Source organism: Myotis daubentonii, chromosome 19, assembly GCF_963259705.1.
Source record: "Myotis daubentonii chromosome 19, mMyoDau2.1, whole genome shotgun sequence".
NCBI classification, from domain to species: Eukaryota; Metazoa; Chordata; class Mammalia; order Chiroptera; family Vespertilionidae; genus Myotis; species Myotis daubentonii.
The window spans coordinates 11,142,829-11,167,314 of NC_081858.1; the positions used below are offsets into that span (position 1 = coordinate 11,142,829).

At 45.3% G+C, this 24,486-nt stretch overlaps 2 protein-coding genes across 2 annotated transcripts in view; one reads left to right on the forward strand and one right to left on the reverse strand.

Moving 5' to 3' along the window:
• The window catches only part of PHETA1 (PH domain containing endocytic trafficking adaptor 1), a 396,663-nt gene that overhangs the window by 83,061 nt on the left and 289,116 nt on the right, over positions 1-24,486 (forward strand). The window lies entirely within an intron of this gene.
• Positions 1-24,486, reverse strand: part of CUX2 (cut like homeobox 2) — a 123,542-nt gene that overhangs the window by 66,066 nt on the left and 32,990 nt on the right. Inside the window, exons 2-3 of the mRNA XM_059677106.1 lie at positions 17,210-17,320; positions 13,700-13,747 (exon numbers count right to left, since the gene is read on the reverse strand). Coding sequence (XP_059533089.1) covers positions 13,700-13,747; positions 17,210-17,320 — 159 coding nt within the window. The remainder of the gene's footprint in view (positions 1-13,699; positions 13,748-17,209; positions 17,321-24,486) is intronic.

Below are 24,486 nucleotides of genomic sequence, written 5' to 3' on the forward strand. Positions count from 1 at the left end.
TCATCTCATTTGATCCTCATAGAAGTCCTGGAGTAGGTAGATAGGAGATTAGGTGGAATCCTCTTTTCTTTTCATTAGCCAGAAAAATGGAGATTTAGAAAGTTTAGAAACTTGGCCCAACTGAAAAGAAGAAATAGTGGACCTTGAAAATGACTTCAGGTTTTCTCACTGCGCAGAATAGAGTCAAACACTGCTGCAGTTAAATATTTTACCCTTTGTTCTTACTGCATGATCTACAACAATAATCTGCTTCATGTTGATATTTACTGCTGTGTTGCTGACAATTACCTGAAAGAGAAGTTGGGGTGCTTTACTGGACTGGAAAAAGTTTAGCTACATCAGAAAGCAGGTCTAATTAAGTAAGTTTATTCTATACTAGAGGTCCAGTGCACGAATTCGTGCACGGGTAGGGTCCAGCCAGCCAGCCCCTGATGGGGGCCCATCGGGGTGGGGCCGGCCAGGGGAGGGGCTGGTTGGCTGGCCCTGCCCCCGATTGGGGTGTTGGGGACCAATTGGGGGTGGGGCCGGCTGGGGGGATGGGCCATGGGAGGGCTCCAGGGCGTGTCTGGCCCATCTTGCTGAGTCCTGATCAGTCGGCTTCACTAGTCGGAGTGCCTGCCCCCTGGTGGTCAGTGTGCATCACAGTGAGCAGTTGAGCAGCCTTAGCATATCATTAGCATATTACGCTTTGATTGGCTGGACGACCAGATGCTTAGCATATTAGGCTTTTGTTATATAGGATATATAAAAGGCTACGTTGACTCGCACATGCATGATACATATAAAGCTCTCGCTGGCGCCAACTGCATGTGTGTGCTTCAATCTGTCATTGTCAATTGTGAATTTGGTTGACACTTCTACTATAAAGAAAGGGTGAATAGCAATATTAAAATATTTCTAATTAATTTCCTTTCAATGTGCAAGAATTGGTGTACCAGGCCTCTACCATTATAATAAACTAGAGGCCCGGTGCACGAGATTTGTGCACTCAGGGGGGCGTCCCTCAGCCCAGCCTGCACCCTCTTGTAGTCCAGGAACCCTCGGTGGATGTCCGACTGCCGCGGAGGCGGGAGAGGCTCCCGTCACCACCACTGCATTTGCCCAGCCATGAGCCTGGATTCTGGCTGAGCAGCGCTCCCCCTGTGGGAGCACACTGACCACCAGGGGGCAGCTCCTGTGTTGAGCATCTGCCCCCTGGTGGTTAGTGCACGTCAGAGCAACCGGTCCTTCTGCTGTTTGGTCAATTTGCATATTAGCTTTTTATTATATAGGATTTAAAAAAATATATTTTATTGATTTTTTACAGAGAGGGAGGGAGAGAGATAGTTTGAAACATCGATGAGAGAGAAACATTGATCAGCTGCCTCCTCCACACTCCCTACTGGGGATGTGCCCACAACCAAGGTACATGCCCTTGACCAGAATCAAACCCAGGACCCTTGAGTCTGAGGCCAATGCTCTATCCACTGAGCCAAACCAGTTAGGGCTATATAAGATTCTTGTGTTTGCTAGCTTGGGTGGGTTTTGGTTTCTTGCACTCAAGGATTTTTATTAAGATGAACCTCCAGCTGCCTTTGGAACTGACACCTCCTACTTGGAGGCTTAATGGTGGGGTTGGGGTCTCCTTCTTTCCCCCACTAAGGTCAGAGACGGAACCTAATGGGAGAGAAAACACACAGGGGTGCTGCATTGCTCCTAACAGCCTGGGCAGCCCAGGCAGTTGCTATTTCCCCACCCACTCATTGCAAAAAGCAACAGGCAAGGCAAACAGATGGCAGAGAGATGGCTTTTTCCCTCTCCCCCTAAATAACAAGATGAGGAAAAAAAGGGAAAGATGAACAAATTTCCACCAGCTGGATCAAAGAGAAATGGTGATTTTTGCTGATAAACTTTGCTTAAACACCATCCCTGCACCCAGGCATGTAATAGTTCTGGGGCGGGACTGGGAAGGGTTCTCCTTGCTATTGACTATCGATGTTTCATTAATTTCTTTTTGTTTCCCACTACAGTGTACACCTGACTCAAGGTGAAAGAACACAACTGGGCTGCGACTTCTCAGATTGATAGATTGCATTTCTGTGCTGGGTCCGTTTCATGCTTGGTGACTTTGCAGCAAAGCAATTATCACTGTGGAATACATAATGGCCTAATTAATAACTAATGTCAGGTTGGCCTCTGAGCCATGATTATACCTTAGCAAGCCAACTTTTTTTCCTTTTAAACATTGCAAGAGGAAAATATTGTAACTGACTGGTTAAATTGTCTAAGTGTCCTTTCCCCGTGGACACAGGGTGTAGTAGTAAGCATGAAAGCCTGGAATGAAGAGGTGTTATACCACTAACTGGCTGTGACCTTGTTCAGTGTCTGAGCATTTCTGTGCTTGAGCATCTGCACCTGTAAATAAAGCCACCTTTCTGGAAGTGGTGGGATTCCTGTCATATTCATATGCAATATAGGACACTTAGTAAATAATGGTTAAGGGCAAGGAATCTGGAGCCAGACTGCCTGGGTTTACATAAATCTTGTCTCTGCCACTTACTAGCTGTGTGACCTAGAGCAAATTACCTAACCTCTCTGTGCTTCATTCTTCTCATTTGTAATGTTGATAATAACAATACTTACCTTACAGGGTGGTCATGGGGATTAATGAGCTGATACCTATAAAGTACTTAGAATGCTGCCTGGAGCACAGCAAGAGCCATAGCAATGTTTGCCAAGATTACTATGTCAACATTCATTTAATAAATATTTATTCAGCACCTACTGCGTCTCAGGCAGCCTGAGCGACCTGGGAACATAATGGTCTACAAAGCATTCCTTCTCTGTCACTCCTCAGGCCAGGGCAACATTATTGCTGCATATCTCAAGTGGTCCAAATCCCAACTCCTGAGTCAACCCCCTTTCCACCCACACAGCTCCAGAGGGCTCTTTCTAGAACAAGCTTCTGGTCATACTGTCCTCATTTATAAAAAAAAGACTTGTGGCACCTCCTTCATCCACAAAGTGCAGACTTAACTTGGCATTCAAGGGCCCTCTTGTCCTGCCCAAATGTGTTTCCTGGCCTTGTCCTCTCTCCAAATTCCCACATATCGTAGCTCCAGATAGGTTTAGTGGCATCACTCACAAAACAGCTATTGAAGAGTAATTATGCTTCATTTTAAGCTTTCTATGTGCTATGCATTGGGCTGAGCACTCCAAACACACATGACCATCTCATTTAATCCTCATGAAAAACCTGTACACTAAGTACCATCTTATTGATAAGGAAACTGATGCTCAGAAAGAGGGGAAGTGACATGCCGAAGGTCCCCACCAGCTATTGATCAAACTGGAGCTCAAACCCAGGTGTGCCTGACACCAAGGCATGTACTCTTTTTTTTTTTTTTAAATATTTTATTGATTTTTTACAGGGAGGAAGGAAGAGGGATAGAGAGTTAGAAACATCAATGAGAGAGAAACATCGATCAGCTGCCTCCTGCACACCCCCTACTGGGGATGTGCCCGCAACCAAGGTACATGCCCTTGACCGGAATCGAACCTGGGACCCTTCAGTCCGCAGGCCGACGCTCTATTCACTGAGCCAAACCAGTTATGTCGAGGCATGTACTCTTATCACCACACCTCACTCTCCATGTTCCATCCTGCCCAAGTCTTCCTAATCTGAGCTGGGATTTCACCTCCACCAGGGAGTCTTCCCTGATCTTGGCATACCCAGAACATTTTGCTCCTATTTCACATTTGTTTTTTTCCTTAGTGAACAGTGGGTGTGGGTTTCCAATCGGTGGCTTAGCCTCCTTTTCAGATAGAACTAATATTTTCTCTTAGCCAGTATAGCACACAGTAGGAGCTTTAGAACATCTGCTAAATGGTTAAAATCCTCCCTTGCTCTTGCTTTGCTGCATCCTGGACTTGGCAGGCCCCTTGAATACCATCTCCTGTTCACCTGCCCTAATTGTACCCATTTACTGTGTAAAAGGGTCTGTTTTTCAGCTCTGTCCCTAATAGGCAATGAGGTAGGTGCTTCATCCATCAGGGAGTCCACAGTGCAGCAGACAGGGTTATGAACTCGAATAACCCTAGTTATTCCCCTCTTGGGCACACAAGGTTAGGCTATATTCCCAGCCTCCCTTGAAACTGGACACGGCCTTGTAATTGAGTTCTGGCTAAGGGAATGTGGGCAGAAATGATGTGGCCATTTCCAGGTCTGGCCTTTGAGAGCCTCTCATGAGATCCACCATATTTTTCTCTGGCTCCTCCGGCCAGTTGTTCAACATGTACCAGCACCACTGATTATGTCCGCATGTCTGTCTCCTCCACTAGATGGTGAGCTTCCAGGACAGAGGGTCTCAACCATTAGAGACACCAGGAGCAGCTTTAAAATCCCGGTGCCCAAGCCGCACACCAGACGAAGAATGTCAGACATGTGCCCTCGCTTGTTTGGCTCAGTGGATAGAGCGTTGGCCTGCGGACTGAAGGGTCCCAGGTTTGGTTCTGGTCAAGGGCATGTGCCCGGGTTGCGGGCTCGATCCCCAGTAGGGACGTGCAGGAGGCAGCCAATCAATGATTCTCTCTCATCATTGATGTTTCTATCTCTCTCTTCCTCTTTCTTTCTCTCTGAAATAAAGCCTAAGCGACTGTTACAACCAAATGACCAGAATGACTGGTCGACCAGGCGCTATGTCACACACTGACCACCAGGGGGCAGATACTCAATGCAAGAACTGTCCCCTGGTGGTCAGTGTGTTCCCACAGCCAACCTCCCGCGTTCCCTCCCCGATCCAGCAGGCCCCATCCGACAGCCAGCAGGCCCCAATTGGGACTGGGCAAGATGGCCCCGATAGGCTCTGATCACCTGCCAGGCCAGGCTTAGGGACCCCATCTGTGCACGAATTTCGTGACCGGGCCTCATTCATATATATGAATGTCAGATACTCTGGGGTAGGGCCAAGCCTCAGTATTACTTAAAAGCCCTCAGGAGTTCCACTGGGCAGTCAGGGCTGAAAGCCAGCAGGCTTATCTAAGGTAGAGTGTCTCAAACCTTAGGTGAACACAAATCACCCAATCGCTGGGGACCTTGTTAAACTGCAGATCTAATTCAGGAGATCTGGGGAGTGAGGGTAGGGGGGGACAAATTTGCATTTCTACTAAACTGTGATGTAGATATTGCTGGCCCATGAACCACATTTTTGAACTTACCTTTGAGTCCCACTTTAGTTTGCAAATTCCTTTCAGCTTGGTGATTGCATGGGCTCCCCAAACCCATGACTCTGGGATAAACAAGGTGGGTGTTATAAGAACCCGTTTTTCAGGGCAGGAGACTGAGGATGGAGGGGAAGTGACTTACCTAAGGTCACATGGCTAGGGAGTGTGGTGGGCCTTGGACCTGGTTTTCCAAGGCTCCAAATTTAGCTCCTTCACTAGCTGCCTGATCTGGGCCTGAGGATTACATGAGCCTGAACAGCATCTGGGCCCTTCCTTCTCCTGGCCATGTGACCCTAGGTGGATTTCTCACCCCCTCTGAGCCTCACCCCTGCCACTCAGGACATGGGGAGGGTTTGACTGTGATACTGAATGACAGAGGCCTCTTTCAGGGCCTACCTCACAGAGGACACCACATCCAAGAAGGCTCCTTCTCCAGTACCTAAATTTGGGGATGGCACTTCAGGCTCCCCACCCTGACAATGACCAAAGGGGGTCATAAACTCTAGCCTTCTGCCTCTGATCTAGCTCAAAGGGAATGCAAGAATAGGGTTTTTCTGGGTGCAACTGCATTTGCCTTGACAGCATTCAGCACATCCATACTTAAAAATACCGTGGGATAACTTCATAATCATAATGATCAGGATAATCATAGCCTCTGACACTGATCTTTCTTTGCATCAGACATTATTTTAAGCTCTTAGCTCTATTATTGCATTTAATCCTCACATTCATCTTATAAGGTAAGGGCTATTATGAGTCCCATTTTACACGGAAACAAATCAAGGCACACAGAGAAAAATAACTTGCCTCAGTAGCAAAGCTGGGATTTTGGACCCAGGTAGTCTGGCTTCAGAACTGTGCTCCTAACCACTGCACTATAATGCCTTTCAAATTTATGTGCCTGTCCCTCGGTGTACTGTGGGCTTCTCAGGGACAGGGCCATGTCTGTCCTGCTCCCTGCTGCATCCTCAGAGCCCTGCACAGGGTCTGCACATAGTAGGGGCTCAAGAAATAGTTTCTGAATTATGTGGGCTGGCTTAATCTCTCTCACCCCACAACCTTGCCACTGAAACTAAATCATAACTGTGACTGTCATTGTCATGGAAGGGTGTGTGTGTCCACTAGGCTGTGAGTGCCATGATTACAGGAACAGTATCTGGGGCTGCTCACTGCCACATCCCTGGAGACTGACACTCGTCCTGGTATACAGCAGTTGCCAAATAAATGTCTGCTGCAGAGTGAAGGTCTCACTGGAACTGAGAAGGGAGGCAGGGGTATGCATGTATGTTCTAGGGGAACTGGTTGGAAGGGAAGGGATGACAACGCTAAATAATCATGATCCTTCAGCCCCATCTCTGGGAGGCTCACACAACATCAGGCTCTTTACCTGTGTGAATCCTTGCAGGGAATAGGGATTGTTACCATCCCCATTCTATATCCAGGGAAACTGGGCTTCCTGAAAATCCTGGCAAAGGACAGAACTGGGATATGAACCAAGGTCTGTGTGACTCAAGACTTATGTCATTTCCACTCTCCCAAAAGTGCCCGATGAGTGAGTGATTGTGTTCACCCTCTTATATTTAATGCTTAGCATAGTTCCTGGCACATAGTAGGTGCTCAACTATTGTCTCAAACACATTAATAATGTTTATCACCTTAGCCCTGCCACCTGGCACATAGTAGGTGTTCAATAAACATCTATGAATGAATGAATGCATGAGTGACTGTGTGAATGGCCACATGTCCCCTGACACAGGCATGGCTGCTGCACTAGCTTTTGTCCCGCTCTCGTCCCCCAGACAGACATAAGTGATAAAAGACGCTTGGCTGACAGTGGCACAGGATGGATGCGCTCCCTGCAGCCTCCTCTCCCCACCGACTGGCCCCACATGGCCTTCCATAATGCAGTCCATTAAAAGGCTTGTAAATTTTCATACTCGAAAGCCGACCATGGCGTCAGCATAGACTAATTGTTGTTAAATGTGCAGGAATGTTACCGCCACACTGCTGGAACGATCACTCTTCCCAGCTTGGCCCATTCCTCTGCAGGCAGAAAGCTTACAACGTTCGCACAAGGCCAAAAAGCAATTCGTGTCAAAAAGATCAATAATATAAAAATAAAGCATGAGAATTCTAGTTAAAGGGAATGTCATATAAATATGTGCTTCACGTCCATGATTCCAAGATTAAAAAAATCAATCAATATCGTTCTTTAGATGATGTTATTTCTAATGAGAAATACCCAGAACAACTGCAAATAACTGCTTAACTGAGGGAAAAGCATTAATAATTTACTTTATAGGGCATATGATACTGAATGAAAGAGGACTGCTGCTGCTTCTTAATTTGGTTGTAATATGGCATGACAGGTTCAATGATGCTTTGGTGGGTTCTTAATATTAAATTCAGAAGGATGTTCAGCTCATTATAAGTTTTACCCCAAGCTGGGCAAGGTAAAGCCAGAGGGTCAAGACTCAGTTATGGGAGCCAAGGAGACCTGTACTATCAACATTAAGTTATCAAAAAAGATGTGTAAGGAGTGTGTGTGCACATGGGTTAGCCAGAGGCCGTAAGGAGGGACAGAAGTCCTTCTCACTGCATATGACTTAAGCTGCAAACAAAACCCTATTTACTGAGCATTTACTATATACGCCAAGGCCTGGGCTGGGTGTGCAGACCTGGGGTTCAAATCAAACTCTCTGTATGCATTGGGCTTCCCTGGAAGATTCTGCCTGATAAAGCTCAGCAAAGACACATCTGAAAAGCATGGGCCTGGCTGAGCAATGAAGTCCTCCTCAATCCTAACCACCTGCAAGTGTCCAATTTAGGCCTCTCAATCTAGAATCTACGTCCTCAGCTCCTCCTGCACCCCCCAGGTCCAGCAAGTCAGCCCTCCAAGCGGAGGTTCCTCCACCATCTCCTCTGCTGAAGAGCAGTAGGAGCTTAGGCAAGCGACTTTAGCTCTCTAAGCCCTGGTTTCTCACCTGTAAGATACCAGCAGCACCTCCCTCACCAAGTTGCTGAGAAGTGGTGATGCAGAAGAGGCATGGCTAAATGCTCCATAAATATGGCCGGCTGGGGACCCAGCTCGGTTAGCACTCACCATGTGCAGGGTGCTGAGCCTCAGTTACTTCACCTGAGGAATGGATGAGACCAGAAGCCTCCTCATGGGGCTCTTGGGAGGAAATCAATGTGATGAGGCAAGTCTCACCTTGCCTGGTAGGAATGCCACCTGAAGTTCAAGGAGTGCTCACTACATACTGGGCTCTGTTCTTGGGGTTTTTCCATATTGACTCATTTAAGTCTCACACCAACCCTACGAGGTGGATACTATTAACATCTCCATTTAGAAGTTGACAAGGATGTTTTTTACTTGTTTGTTTTTTAGTTGACAAGAATGTTAACTAGGCTTACTGTAGTGATCATCTTGAAATATATATAAATATTGAATCATTATGTTGTATAACCTGAAACTAATATAATGTTGCATGTCAATTAAACGTCAAAAAAAGAAAAAGAAAAAAGAAAGAGTGGGGGGAAGCCAAGGGAACTGAGACCCAGAGGGTCTTGCCCAGGGTCACACAACTGGGAAGTGGATGAGCTAGGATGCAAGCCTATGCCAAAATGGCTTCAGACCCCATATTTACCCCCACTGCTCATCTTCCCAGGTGGGTCCTGTTGGTCAGTGAGGTCACTGCTCCCCCGCTTGCAGGACTGCACATGTCTAACGTCTATTGTGGCCTTGTGGCCATTACAAAGGAATGGTCATGCCAGTGCTGGGAGCACCAGAGAAAAGGTAGTTTAGGGAGCAAGAGAATTATGACATCAAAAAGCAAATAATGATAAAAAGGCAAAAAACAACAACAAGGCCCTGTAATTAAATTGCAGCTCAAAAGGAAGGGCAGGCAGGGATCCTGCAGGCAGATGCAGAACAGGAGGGGACACAGAGACCAAATTAGGACATGGCATGCATGGCTAGGTGGGGCACTCAGGGACCGGGTAGGGAGGGACATGCCCGTCTCAGGTAATCTGGGCTGTGCGGATGCCCTCCATCCCCTTCTCAGGCAGCTCAATTGCATGGATACAAACTGACCCTTTGGGGATCTTGTTCTAGATTAGGACTCCCTTTCTCAACCACAACTGCCTGGGAGGGAAAAGCAGGGAGTCCTCAGTGACTGGGGCTAGGAAAGATGGTTGGGGGAAGACAGTTGATGACTTCAGGCTCTGGATATTGAATGTGGGCAGTGAACAGAGAGAGGCTTGGGTGGGGGAGTGGAGGTTTAAGTAGGAGGTGTGAGGGGTATAGTCTCCTCTCAGTCATCTTTGAAAAGTCAGATTCCCTCTTCCCCCCATGCCATCTGATTAGCAACCAGAGGATTCTGTTATAATCTGAGTCTGAGTTCGTTGTCCCTCCTCTGCTCTAAAGTCTCCAGTGGTTCCCACCTCATTCAGAGTTTCAGCCAGAGTGCACTTAAAGTGGCCCCAAGGCCCTGACAAATGCATAAAGATGACTAATGCTATGTAGCATGGGGGGTGTGGGGGGCGTTCAAGCCTGACCAGGGCTTTGGGGGTGGTCAGGGAGAGCTTCCCTACTCCCTGCCTAGAATCTCTCCTTGCACTCACTGTCTCTTTGCCAGATTAATTCCTCTCAGATCCTCAAGCATTGTTAGGGTGGGACTCAGACACTGGTGTCTGACCACCATGCTCTCCTGCCTCCCCTGGGGGCAGAGGCCCTGTCAGCCCCCTTGGTTCCCAAACTGCTATTTCAATCAGGCCCAGGTGAATGTGTCTGTTCCAACTCAACTCAAAGGGTTTGCTATTACGAAAACCACGCCACCTTCATGATACAAAAAGAAGGAAGCAGGAAAAAATCTCCTAGCAGTGGCCCTGCCATGTTCCTGGCTGGGCCATTGCACACACTCTTTAGAAAAGTTTCACCTCTGGTTTAGAATAACAAAACTTTTAATTTAGATGTTTTCATCTCTCTCTCCAAGTAAAAATAAGTTTAAAATAATGACTGTAATAAATGAAGGTAATTAATTGTAGTTTGTTCCTTTACTGTCTAGTCAGCTTAATTTTACCTTTTCAACTAATAATGAGAAAATAATTTTTGTGCTCGGAGGGTTAATGATATGTAACTGCGAGAACTGCTAATTGCATGTTGCAATCCATCCATCAACAACCCCATCTGTGCGACTTGATTATGTTTGCTAAATTATTGCTTTGAATTATCTTTCATAAAGCAACTTTTGTAATTAGCGGGGCTTTCGTCTTGCTCTTTTCTCTGCGAGCAAGGATATTCAAACTTTGGCCATTTCAAGCTGTCTCCATTAAGCCACCTTCTCTGGCTGTCTTTGTTTCCTGAGCAGGGGGAATCATGGCTGGCCTTTAAGCAATCAAGGCGGAAAGGAAAAGCTTCCTTGATTCACAGCAGGGCAAATTCACTTCCTCTCCGCCTCCCTCCCACCAGCACACACACATAGACTAGAAGAAAAAAAGAAAGAAAGAAAAAAGACTGCACTCACATATATAGAATGAAAAGATAAAGAGGATACCCAGATTCTGTATACACCACGGCCAGTAGAGTGAAATTAAGGGATGAACTTGAACATGTTATATTTCAACAAGAGGCTGGCACAGGGGAAGAAGGAATGACGGTATGATATTTAGCCCTGGCGTTTTATGGGCTAGTTTATGTGACTAGGGAAGGTGTTTGCCTTGGGGAATATTCCTGGGAGGTGATTAATGCCCACTTGGGAATCCTCTGCTCTAAACCCAGAGCCTGGCGGATCGTGAGAGGGAAGAGGCATAAAGGATGAACCCTCATTAAAAAAAATTAAAATGAAAATCAAATTTGGATTATGAACGGCCTGTGTGTGTATACAGTTTGTTCTGGATGAAGAAGATGCTTTTTATTAACACCTTTCTTTGGCGGTCTCTCCTGAGGCCTGGGGAGGGACATGGCTGCTGCAATGGATTAGTCAATAAATCATGAGGAAAGCAGGGGTTTCGGGAATAAAACTCCAGGGAAACGTAGTCTTTTGGGTACATTAAAGGGACAATGAAAAGCCACCTTAAGAAAATTAATGAATTTATTTGAAGATCTCTAGCTATTATAACAGTGTCTATTCAATTCTGCCTCTCCTTTTGGCCCCACTAAGACTTTGTCTCCCCCAACAATTATTGAGTACCAACTGTGTGCCAGACACCTGTCAACCACTTTTACTTAGTTCTTTAAATCCTTACTGTTAGCCACATTTGCCAAAGAAGGAAAGCTGTAGCCCAGAGAGGTTAAGAAACTCCCCCCCAGGCCACACAGTTAGTGTAAATAGCAGGGCTGAGATGCAAGCCAGTCCTATTGGCATGTGCTTCCCACCACCCTGCACTTGGATCTTCTCTGGATCACAAACCAAACCTGTTTAACTCTTTCTCCTATTGAAAAGATGACATTAAGTCATGCCTATTTTCTACTGAGACAGAAAGGTTCCCTCTTTTGGATAAAAAGCCTTGAGCACCTAAGAAAGAGGCAGATTCCAGCCCCGGTATAATGAAGGTTAAATACTAGTAAACCTATAATGGAGGTCACTGATAATAGGAATAATAAAAAACCAAGGCTTCTACTACTCAAGGAAATGTTCGAAGCACTCCATGGGTATTAACTTTGTTCTTCCTCAATCACAACCCTATGAAATAGGTATAATTATTACCTAATTTTTCAGACTTTGAAACAGAGGCACAGAGAGATCAAGTAAGTTGAACAAATCAAACAGCTAGTAACTGGCAGAGGCAGGATTCAAACCCAGGTTAACTCTGGATCTGTGCTCTTCACTCCCTAGCAGCTCTCTATGTGGTAGCCATTATATCAAAACCTTCCCCTGCATTATATCTCAGTCATTCTCAAAACAACATGAAAAAAATCTATCATATCTTTATCCCCAAAACAGACAGGGAAACTGAGGCTCTAAGTGGCTCAGAGAAGCTCCAACCCAAGCAACGGAACAGCCGAAAAAGTGGTGCTCTATACACAAAGCTCAATGCCTGTCTTCGGGCTGAGCAGAGGGATCAGCTGCCTGAGAGGCTTGTGTGCTGAGAGGCCCTCATGGAACCAGGAGTTGGCAGATGGGGACCTCTTTCTTAAAAAACACAAAGCCACGACAACACATTCCCAACATTATTAGTCTTCTTTCTATTTTTGTTGCTGTTGTTTTTTTCCCCTTCCAGCTCAGGCACCTCACAACCAAATGAATCAATACTGAATAGCCCTATAAATAAATAAGCACATCAGTCAACTCAGTAATAAAATGAAAGGATGAAAAATATGGAAATCAGAGACATTTGTGTAAATCCAGTTATTGTTTACTTTAATATTGCCTTATGAGCTTATGCAGGTCCAAAGAGACAGATTTAAAGTAATGTGGCACTTGGCGGACAACAGACTTAACACGCATCTCTGGCCCTAGCTGGCTGGATAAAGCATCGGTCTGGGGACTGAAGGGTCCCAGGTTCGATTCCAGTCAAGGGCATATGCCTGGGCTGCAGGCTCGATCCCCAGTGTGGGGCATGCAGGAGGCAGCCAATCAATGACTCTCTCATCATTGATGTTTCTATCTCTTTCTCCCTCTATCTTCCTCTCTGAAATCAATAAAAAATATATTAAACACACACACACACACACACACACACACACACACACACACACACACGCATCTCTGTGGGCGAGCTTGGAGAAGGGCCAATCCCTCCAGGGTCCTGCCTGAATTCAGGGAAGACTGAGAAAAGCCCGAGAAGATGGAACATGTGAGAAATGGCCTCCCCTTCTGCTCCCCTGCCTCGGTGTAATTCCATTCTTTTCCTAGCCTACTTCCTGGGCCAGCCAGACAAGTGGACATTTTCAGAATCCTGGTCACAAAGTCAAGCTAAGAGGAGAAATGGGGGAGGTCCAGTCCCATCCCAGGGCTCCAGGAAGGCAAGAGGAACTGGCTGAGGACGCTTAGCTGGTGCCAAAGGAACTAGGGCCTGATGGGTGGGCAGGAAAGAATGTGAACAATGCTGACTTAATTCTCAGAGGGTAGGATGGTAGAGAGGATTTCAGGACAGGCTGATAAGTATTTGGACTTATCTGCAAGACAACCTTAGAGAATCAAAGCAGAGCAGAGTGCCAGGGGAGAGCAAAGGTGACTGCGTACAAACCTTCAAAAATGAGAAACCAGCCTGGAAGGTGAGGTGGTTTGTTCAAGGTCACGGATATTACATGTAGCAGAGCCTGTGTAAGGCTAGGCAACGTCTAGGAAGAGGGGGATTTCTTGGCATTGACACTGGAATCACATCAAACTCAACAGAGAACCCACTCTTATCACAACACCATTGACTGATCTGGAGGGAATGGGGTAGAGAAGTTCTTCCAAAACTTCCAGAGGCTGCTGGCCTCCTCTGGCAACTCCAGGTGGGATAGGGGAGGGAACTGGGTTTGGGATATGCCATGGGCCTTGGGTCTTACCTCAGCTTGGAAGCTTTTTAATACAGGAGCCACCATCTCTCTGATTTCCTGAAAAAGAGATCAGTGAAGAGTTCACCACAGTGCCAGGTGGGACCCCATGGCCCCTGAATGCAGCTCACTGTTGTCCCATACCTCAGCACCTGCACTCAATGGAATTTTGTAAGGGTTCCTCATATATACACCTACACACACACACACACACACACACACACACACACACACACACACACGGATACATCAAGTCCAGATCAAGTTTCTTCCCTGCAGGACTTTTTGGAGCCTTTAATATAATGCACATTGGGAATTTCTAGAAAAGGGACAGAGGAAGTAGCATTTCCCAAATGGATTTGATCATGGAATACTCTTTAATGCAAAGTACCTGTGCAACTGGGGGTCCATCATGAAACATTCTTTGGAGTGGGGACTGGACAGGTAACCCCAATTCTCCACACCCAGGGTCATGTCACCAAAGTCCCTTCATGAAAATCTTCCATCCTTCAGGGGCTGTCTGCTTCGGGTCACCATCTCTGCTTCCCCACCCAGCATTTTAGCAACATCTGTATTTGTCTCTCCTTCCTCACCAGAATGTGCAGTTTCTGGCGGTTTGGTTGGGTCACCGTTCACAGTGCCCAGCTCACAGAAAGAGCTCTATAAAGGTCTGATGACCTCTATGGCACTAGGCTGTCTTCAGAAGGGAGCCTCCTTTCTGGACCCTAATTTCCTGCTTTTCACAAGTGACCTTGAGGTTCCAGCCCCACGGGCTTCCCTGGTGGACTCCCATGAGTTCTCCCCAGCATGCAAGAGAGAGGCTTTTAGAACCAAGTGTCCCAAGATCCCAACCCTAAATGCTCCAGTTTCCTCTGAGACCACTAGTGACTCACCTGACCACTGCCAGCCATGGCCCACAAGAAACCCAGATGGAAAGAGGAATTGGAGTTGCTTGAGAGCATGGGGAGGGAAGGGGCAGCAGAGAGAAGGAAAGAAAGATGGGCAGAAGAATTCCCATATTTAGGTAAAGGATAAGGTTGTATTGCTTCTGCCCTGGAAAAAATCCCACTTCTGGGTCCTGGGTGGCCCTCCTCACTGACTGACGTGTCCCCTAGGGCTTCTCAGAGCTGCTGGCACACAGCTGTATGTTGGTAATCTGCAGAAGGGACACAGGAAGTGAACTGAACCTATGGATCACAAGAAATCACAGGAACACAGGCTGTGCAATGGAGAAGGAAATGTAGGTCAAAGGCTGTGAACTGAAGCATCCTCAGAGGCTGGGGGAAGTGTACACGTGGACGGCAGGTTGGGTGGTTCCATGGCAAACCTCTGGAGGGAACGCAAGTCTAGTGGTGTGGAAGCCGCTCAGCTCTGTGTGGTGACTGTCACGTGGGCATGGAGCCTCCGTGTGGCCAGATCTAGTCTCCAAGATGCTGGAAATCCAGGTTTTTGGTTAAAATTTCCTTATATGCTAAACATCGAAACCTTACTGTAAAATGTAAAAGACCTTATAAACCAAATAAAACAGTTGGGCAGGAAAATTCCAGTTCAGGTTCAGGAAATGCCAGTGCCCGAAGGGGACTGCAGGAACCAACTCTCCAGTCCCCTGAATTTACAGAAAGGGAGGCTGAGGCCTCAAGTGGGCTGGCTCCCTCAAGGGCCTGCAGGATTGAGTGGTGGGCTGGAATCTGATCAGGTCAACAGATTCCCCAAAGAGGCTCTTTTCACAACCCCACACTCAAGTGAGTTTAGGGGATTCCAGTCTGAGGCTCCAAGGGAAGGTGGCTGGCAGGACTTTGGGCCAATGTCCTGCCTGCTTAACCCTTGGGGGAAATGAGCAAAGGCACCAGCGGGACTTGAGCTGGGCACCAGCCAGATGATGTTCTTAAATAAAGCCTTGGCATGACTCTCTCCATTAGGAGAGACTAGTTCCAAAAATGAAAATTTTCAAAGGCATGACTATAATAGAAATGGAAACTTATTCCTCCTAATTACATAATTGCATAACTATGCAGTCTTAAAATTATGTAAGCCAAACTTGAGGCTTAAAACCTGGCCTGGCTTTCCCTCCTCACCTGGGCCTGGGGAAGGGAGATGAGATGGAAGGCTGTGAAGATCTGGGGCCCTTTCGTTTCTGCTTCCCAGAGACTGGAGAGCCAGAGGCAAGGCTTCTGGGACTCCTTCTAAGGCAGAAAAAAATTAGCTTAAAGACCAAGATATTTTTTGTTCTAAGAAGGAAGGGAGAGCGGCTCAGTATTACCATTCCTAGCTCCTGGAGTCAAACCAAGAAAGAAAGAGATGGGCAGAAGAATACCTATGCCAAGGATCTGATTTGGCCTTTGTGAAGCCACGACATGGGAAACAGATCTGAAGTTTCTGGCCCGTCTCTAAGTGCACCTTCCTTCAGCTCTCAAATCTAAGATTCTTTCCCAACTTGCTCCATGGTCAAGTTCTAGCTAGATCCTACTTCCCTTTCTTGCCTTAAAGAACCAAAGATATTCATGACTTGTGTGAGGAGGATCTCACAGATAAGAGACTGCCCCCTCTGTCCAGGTGGCAACAGGGCCCTTGGAAGTTTCCAACATGGGAATAGGATTTGTGGTGTTCATTTTTGGTTGAGCAGAATTAACATCTCCAGGTCTGATACCTTCAGAATGCTGGATCCTGCTCCATCCTCCTCCAAGATCTAGGCCACCTGAGCAGGCTTGGGGAGACAGCTCAACTAAGCTCCACTGACCAGAGAAGCACAATTGGGTTTGGGGGCGGTCGGAGTCTCTGCTTCCCAAAATGGCTCTGAGGTGCCACAAAACGACCAACATTATATGGAGTCAGAAGGCTTTATTTTTCCTATTTGTGTTTACTTTATCATTAAAAAAACACACAAAAAAACCAACAACCGAGAAGCAACAGGGGGCCTAATAGAAGAGGGAAAGAAATTCACACATTTGCCCCTGTAAAGAATGGAAGCAAGTCCTTTCAAGTCTCTTCTCCTAGGGGGCCCTGACATTGCTTGGGGCTGGTCATTACCTGGACCACCCTCATGGCAGCTGGGAAAGACAAAGCTGGTAGCTGGAGCTGTAAGGGAGGGGGGGAGGGGGAAAATGAGGCATGTATATGGGCAGTGGGAGGCAGTTTCAGAGATGGAGGGAAGGACAGGAGGGGTGGCTGTAGCTGTCATCTCTTAAGCGCCAATGGAAAAGTAAAATAAAATCAAGAACTCTAGACAAATTGCTTTTGCCATCAAGGCCAAGCACCTGACTTAGATATGAATGTGGAGAGAAAATGGATGTTTTATAGAGCCCTCAAAAACAATGACTTCAGTGAAGCGTCCTGCCCTTACTTTAGACAGCAGCGCTGAGCGCCACTATATCGAGAAACCCCAAAAGGCTGTAATTTTTCTTTGGGGCTAATTAGCTTCTTTTCTTGTTAGTCACTTATGTCTACAGTTTTCAAAATATAGTTTGAACAAAGAAAAATATGCATTCCTACTGAGTTAATTCTATAACAGCAAATATACTGTACCTCAGGTACATTTTTCTTAAATTCCCGGCGGAGTTCAATTAAATGTTTATGAGAATGTTCACTCTCCTCCTGCCGTGCAGACAGCTCAGAAGCGACGGAATTAAGCTCCTTCTGGAACAATAAAAAAAAAGAGAGAGAAAAGAAAAAGATTTTTCCCCTCCTTTTCCTTTTTAATTATCATACAAAACAGCATTATGAACAAGTTTTCTTAACTTACAAAGTTGAGAAAAGACAGGATATTGACTCCTGGCACAAATGAATAATTTACAAAAGTGGGGATGCAATAAAAAAATCCAGGACAGCTTTTCTTTGCTGGTTGGAAGTTGGGCCAGATCAATAATCTCCTATAAAGTTTTTTTTTTCCATCTCTCCCTCACCCCTCTGCCCCACATCTTAAATTTCCAAACGAGTGATGGCATAAGCTTGTCAGTAACTGTAGAAAACATCTCCAAACCATGTCAAAATAGTAAAGTGCGGCATATTGTATGGGCATATTATAGTGTAAGAAAGTGCTGTCGACAGCTTTCATATATCAGAGGTGGGAACTGTTCCAACTATGACTTACTTACACTTAAGGGTTCATAAATACTCCTTTTAAGATATAGATGGCTTTTTAATTTCAGTAGATTTTGGAAAAATGAAGGTGCCAATAAGAAGCAAGCTGACCTTTTGTGTATCCTGCAGTAAGTCATTTAAGGTTCACTTCAAGTGTAAGAAATATTTCATCGAAGACTCCTGGATTCAGAAGAAATGGATTAGAAGGAGCCTTGCTTATGTGCAATGAAAGCAGCAGCCAGGTTTTCACAAGACATACCATCGAGGGGGAAAAAGAGAGTGAAAGATGGAGTGGTGGATGCTCCAGCTAACACACGTAACAGATAATGTCTGCTGGTTGTACATGTATATTTGATCACCCCTCTGTAGCTTTCTTCACTTTAACAGTGGCAGTTTCACAAGGGGTGTACAATTCACCGCGAGTTGTCATGAATTTCATTTGCATAATTCAAGAAACACTCTGTTTATGTGGTCTGCTGCGTTCTTGTACCATCCCAAGATGGTTTTTTTCTCCTGGACCATAACTCGAGGAGCATTTCTGTATCACCCGATTATTTCTGCAGCAATCAAGCCCTATAATTTCCTAAATCCGGTGATGCAATAAATTTCTGCAATCAGATTTATTAAAAACACACACGCAGATGCGAGAGTGTATTTCTAGGGTGAACTCTTATCATGAGGCCCAGCACCGTGTTGAAAGACCCCATTTGTCAAATCTAATACACATTCATCTTGCACACACAATGAAACACTTTTACCATTAGATAATGAAATAAAAGTACTATTAACCCGCTGCAAATCCTTTTCCCTCTAAGAGACGAAATGCATGGTAATTGTCTTATATCATGTCTGAGAGTCGGTAAATCTGCTCAATAGCAGTTCACCATAGCGCCATAAACCTCATATCCATCAGAGGCTGGAAAGCCCACCCCAAGCCCAGGATAAGTGACTCTGCCTATGGAGCCTTTGGGAGAAATCGGGGAGGAAATTTCTAATTTTTTTTTCTTTAGAAATGTTTAACCTCTTTGGAGAATCATGAGACTAGAAGGGAAGAGATCTAAGTATAAAGTTAGGTTTTAAAAAATAGTGACATGGGAATAGGATGTGTGGTGCTCTCCAAGGTGCTGAAATAAATGCAATTCTGTGCCAGAGTAGTGGGTATACCAACTTAAAGGTGCCCCCCACCCCCACCCCCGGTTAGGGTGCAAATGGAATTTTGAGCCAGATGAGAAATAAGGTGTCATGGGAGAGAGAAACAGAAACAATTTCTGACAGTCTGTCAAGGTGAAAGAAGAAAAAAAAATGAAAATTTTTGGTTTATCATCATTTAAAAATAATCAGTTACCAATAAAGAAATTATAATCGACCACAACCCTCAAACCAAATGATTGAGAAGATATCTGTATTTGCAGCAATAGGGCTAATAAAAAGTAGACAAACACCAAGCAGGGGTACAGAACCTCACTTGGTAGGAAAGAAGAAACTGATGTCACGGTCAATTGAGTTCTGGCAGAGTGCTCACAGTTGTTCTTAGTTTTTCTCGCCTATTCTGAAGACAAAGATGTGATTTTCACACTGCTATTGGACTATCAGAATTGGGGCTTGAGTTGACATGACCAAGTTTTGGATTTTTATGTATCTGACACTATGTTCTTATATCTGGGACACTGTCCCTCTCTGCACCACAGCAACCAATGTTCCTGGTGGGGGCTGAACTTGAATTCCTCATTTAAAACATCCAATCCAGGATCTTAAAGGAAATCTCAGAGCAGGATAAGTCCAACTGCCTGATGTGACTATACTGGCTCCCTTCACCCTAACCTCCCTGACTGCTGGTGGGTGCTGTGTCCACAATTCAGACAGAGCAGAGGCGAGATCAGGCCGGGAAATATCAGCAGGGCCCCAGCCCTGGCCCCACGCAAGCCCAGATCTTGGTGTCTTTCCTGCTCAGCCCTAGAGGAGCAGACAGTATGACTGATGTCCATATTCTCTCAACTTTGCCTAAATGTGCTCCGTCCTTCAACCCCAAATTCTTGTTTCTATGGTAAGCTCACTACCAACAACAATAATGATCATAACTACCATTTGTTGAGTGCTTACATGTACCAGGCACCATAGTAAGTTCCTGTATACATTATCTCATGTAACAAACACATTAATGTGTCTGTTAGGTGATACAAGCAGGGACTAATAAATCAGTCTATTCTAATAATTCAAGTGTGAATTATCTTCTTGGTGGATTATAATGGCAAATCTGTAATGGCCTGGTCTTTACAGGGCTTCTACTCCACTTCCCCACTAGCTGGGAGATGTTCAGGGAACTTGTTTTAAATGCTACAAATGTGAAAAGCATCAAGCACAGTACTACGTGTTCAATAAACGTTGGCTGATATTAATCTTATATTTAGATAAACAGAGCTCAGAAAACACTCCACTAGACCAGTGATTCTAACAGTCTTAGATTTCACAGGGCAGTAAAAATCTCACAAAAAAAGAAAAATAAAATCGTTGAGACCGACAGAACATTGCCAAGTTTTACTGTATTAAGCAAAGGCATTAAAAAGCAACCTCTCTCTTCCACCCGAAAAGATAGTATATCTGAACATCAACAAAGGCAAGTAGGCCAGTGACAGAATTGACAAGTCTTTAAAAATAAACACATTTAAAATAATAAAGCTCACAGCACTGTATTTTGAAGAAACAGAAAAAACTCTCATCCACATAAACCAGAACTGGTCTGAAGTGGAGTTTTAGAAATGAGTGTCTGAACCATGGCGCACATACACAACTAGCCTCCCCTTTGATGATCAAGCAGAATTCAGGATCTTCTCCCACCCCAGCCCCCATTCCCCACCCCCCACCCTCAGGGAGCCATGATTAACACAGCCCTAGACTTTTGGGCCAGGCCCAGGCAGGGTGGAGACTCATCTGATTAACAGGCCATCAGCAGCAGACAGACAGCCCGGAGCCCGGCGCAGACCATTCAAATAATGATCATCATAAACAGCCCATTTGCAACTAAAAAGAAATAATTTTAATGAGCTTGAAGCAGATGATAGATGCAGCTGAGGCTCCAGCCAATGTGCAGAGAGAAAGGAAGCTGGGATTGCGCTGCACCAAGGACCAGGAGCAGCTAAACAGCTGTGCTGCTAGCCCACTGTAAGTGCCCACTGCCCAGACAATACCCCTCACTCTCTACGGTCTGCCATCATCAGGGTGCTAGGCCACCTTGGGACTTAGAGTCTCAGAACGTCTGAGCAAGAAGAAACCTCTGAGTTGTCCGGTCCATCACTGTCCAAACTTCAACCACACATACCTCTCCTGCTGCATGAATTTTGTCATATTGATATTCAACATGAATTTCTATTTACTTAATACTTACATCTTCAATCGACTCCTATTTCTTTTTGAATGAGACATGCATAACTTTAAGTTCAATTTTAAGATAGAATTTTTACACCCTTGTAACCACTGCCCAGATTAAGGTATAGAATGTTCACATTCCTAGCACCTCAGAAGGCTCCCTCATGCCCCCTTCTAGTGAGTACTGCTTAAAGGTAATTCTTATTCTATTGTCAGAATGAGAAAGAATGGAAGGGCACTGAGGATGGATAACCAACTGCTCCTCCTGACATGAGTCAATCCTTTCTAAAGGCAGGTCTAGTTACTGCTAATGATCATCTCATGTCCCATCAGCGGGTGCATGCTCCACACTTTAGCAAACACTAGCACAATGCAATTCTCCCACTTCAAAGATGAGCAAACAGGGACAACTTAGGCTACTGCCCCCGCCACAGAACTGATTAAGAGGTTGGATTTCCTAAGAGGGGAGGGTGGGTTTTGGGTGGGGAAGGAAAACTGTTAGTTACCTATGGGGAGGCAAGTTAAACAATCTTAGTTCAACCAGGAAGGATTGGGAATCTCCCAAGAATACTTAGTTTTGAAGAAATTTAACAGCCAATCCCAAAATGTCAACTATGTACAAAGTTTTGAGCTAGACACTGTTCTTATAGGGGAGACACACATAAGACACAATCTGAGTTGTGTATGTTCATGTCAGTTCCCCCACTCTGCTCAGCTCTGAAGACTCACACTCAGACACATCCCCCTAATATCAACTCTGAGAAAAGGCCTTTCAAAAAAATGCAGAAATTGTTAGGGATCAGGGTTATGGAAGTGAGGAATTCAGGTGTTTTCATGCTTTTAAGAGATTCATGAAGGAACATAAAGTCTTCCTCATTATGTCCCTTCCCTGCTCAAAAACCATTTATGGCTCTTCACTACCCTAGGACAATTTTCACATTTCTGATTTAGGCATCACTGGATCCCTGCTAACCCCTCCCATTTTCTCCTTCCCAACCAGATTGAATTCCTTGTAGAGAAATCCAAATGCACCGAGGTCTCCCTTCTTCATGGCTCCACAGACTTCACCCCTCAATCCAGATGATCTCATTCTGTATTTGCAGCTGATCTTAGTCATCCTTTTGTCGTGGTTAAATGGCCCCTGTTCCAGGAAGACTTCCTAGAACCTCCCCTCTAAGCCTGGGTATCTCCTTCATGACCCTGTTAATAACCCTTTCTGATATTTGCCCTCAGATTTTATTTTTTAAATCCCTAGAACCTTTTCTTCAAGTGAAATCTTACACAGAAATTGTTTATAGAAAACAACTTGGGAGATGCAACCAGAGATGTTAGGCCCTTAGCCACCCATCTACCCATCCATCCATCCATCCTCCATTCATCATCCATCCACCTGGCACATCTTTGGTGTGCTAGATATTAGATAAAAGAGATGGCAATGATGAATCAGATACTGCTATATGTTCTTGGAGTTCACAAATCAAAGTAGACAAGTTAGGGCATAAATAATTCTGGTAAAAGGGGGGAAAAGCCATCATGTTGAGACATTAACTCCAATGCAGGCTTGGAGGAGTGTGAAACCCTAATATATCTCCTATATTTGAGATGGGTATGGAAACTGATGGGGCAAGGGAGAGAGGTAGAGTTTTACCCACCTCTTCTAATTAAATCACTGTGTAGTTCCCAACTTGAGCAGGGGCTGCCAGTACCCACTAAGGAGCTGCCCAGGCTGGAAGTTCTTTGACCTCCACCCAATCACCTAACCAACCATTTGTTTATCTACTCATCCAATCATCCATCTATCTATCCAACCAGTCATCCATTTATTTAACAGAGCATTAATTTTCCAACTAATCATCCATTCATCTACTCATCCAACTGATCACCCAACACCTCCATCCAATCACTCTACTAGTCATCAATCAGTCATCCATCCATCCATCCCCATCCAATCATGTATCCAACTAATTACTGAGCCCAAATTCTGTGCCAGGACAGTGCTAGGCACTGGTATGGAAATCAACCAACTCAGTCCTTGTCTTTGAGTATTCACAGTGCAGTGGAGAAGACAGATGAGTCAACCTTAATACTGTGTGCCTAAGTATGATATAAAAAGTATAAATAAAGTATGAAAGGAACATGGAGAGCAAGGTGATTTCCTGTGATTGGGGGAAAGGGCCACCAAGGTGGGAACATTTGACCTGGGACCAGAAGGATGATTGTGTCAGACAAAGAAGCCAGACATCCAGGCAGAGGGAATGGGATAACTGCAACAGCCTCCTAACTGGTCTTCCTATTCCTGTCTTTAGTTTTCTTCTCCTTAATATGTAACACTATTAAACACACTATACACTTTATTTACTTATTTTGGTCCTTCCATTGTTATTATATACTCAGTGCCTAGAACAGTTCATGATACATAGTAGGCACTCTAGAAATGTTTGTTGGTCAAATGAATGAATAAATGAATGCTATGTGTCAGAAACTCTGAAAGAATCTGGTCTGTCTGAGGAACAATGACATGGTTCGGAGACCATAGATCTGTGTCCAGATTCTAGCGTTGACACATGACTCAACCTCAATTTCTGTGTCTGTAAAATGGGGATAAAAATTTATGCCCACAGTGTTGTTATGAGCACCCCTTGAGAACCAGATTGTAAGTAGGTAAAGTGCTTAGTGTCTTCAGTGTTCACACTCTCCAATGGAATGCCAGGTGCATTGTAGGCACTCAATGCACATTTTTGAATGAATGACTGTTAGTAGATATAAGCACAAGAAATCCTTTGTGGCAGCAGCAAGGTGGGGCCCCTTTTGCATCTCAGGTCCATGGAGCCATTCAGGGTTTTGCTATCAGAATACCAGGCAAACACTGAGGAGAGTTCCGGGGGATGCTGTGGGGCATGATGTAAGTGTTGCCTTCAGAAGGGCCTCAGAGGCTGGCTCTGGAAGGGAACTGGGGAGATGACCTGGGATGGAGGACACATGCTAGCCTGCCACGAGCAAGGAGACAAGACAAGATGGATGGTTCCGCAGCCCACCGAGATGGATAACTGAGCAGCGCTGAGAGACAGTCTGGGTTGCCAGAGCCATCCATCACTCCCTGCACCGTATGTAAATTTCAGATGCCAAGATGTATTGGGCCAATTATCTGAGGCCAGGGCAAGAGGAGGTGCCTATGAGAAATAGTTCCCAGCCGAGCTGAGCTGGCTTTACTTTATTCCATCAGCTGGGCCCAGGTGATAGACAGTTCACACTCAGGTCAAAGACCCCAACCTTGAGGCCTGGGTGTGGGTGAGATAGCCAACAACTTCTGAGCAAACTTTATATAATAACTGTCCCCAAAGAGGGCTTATTATGTATAC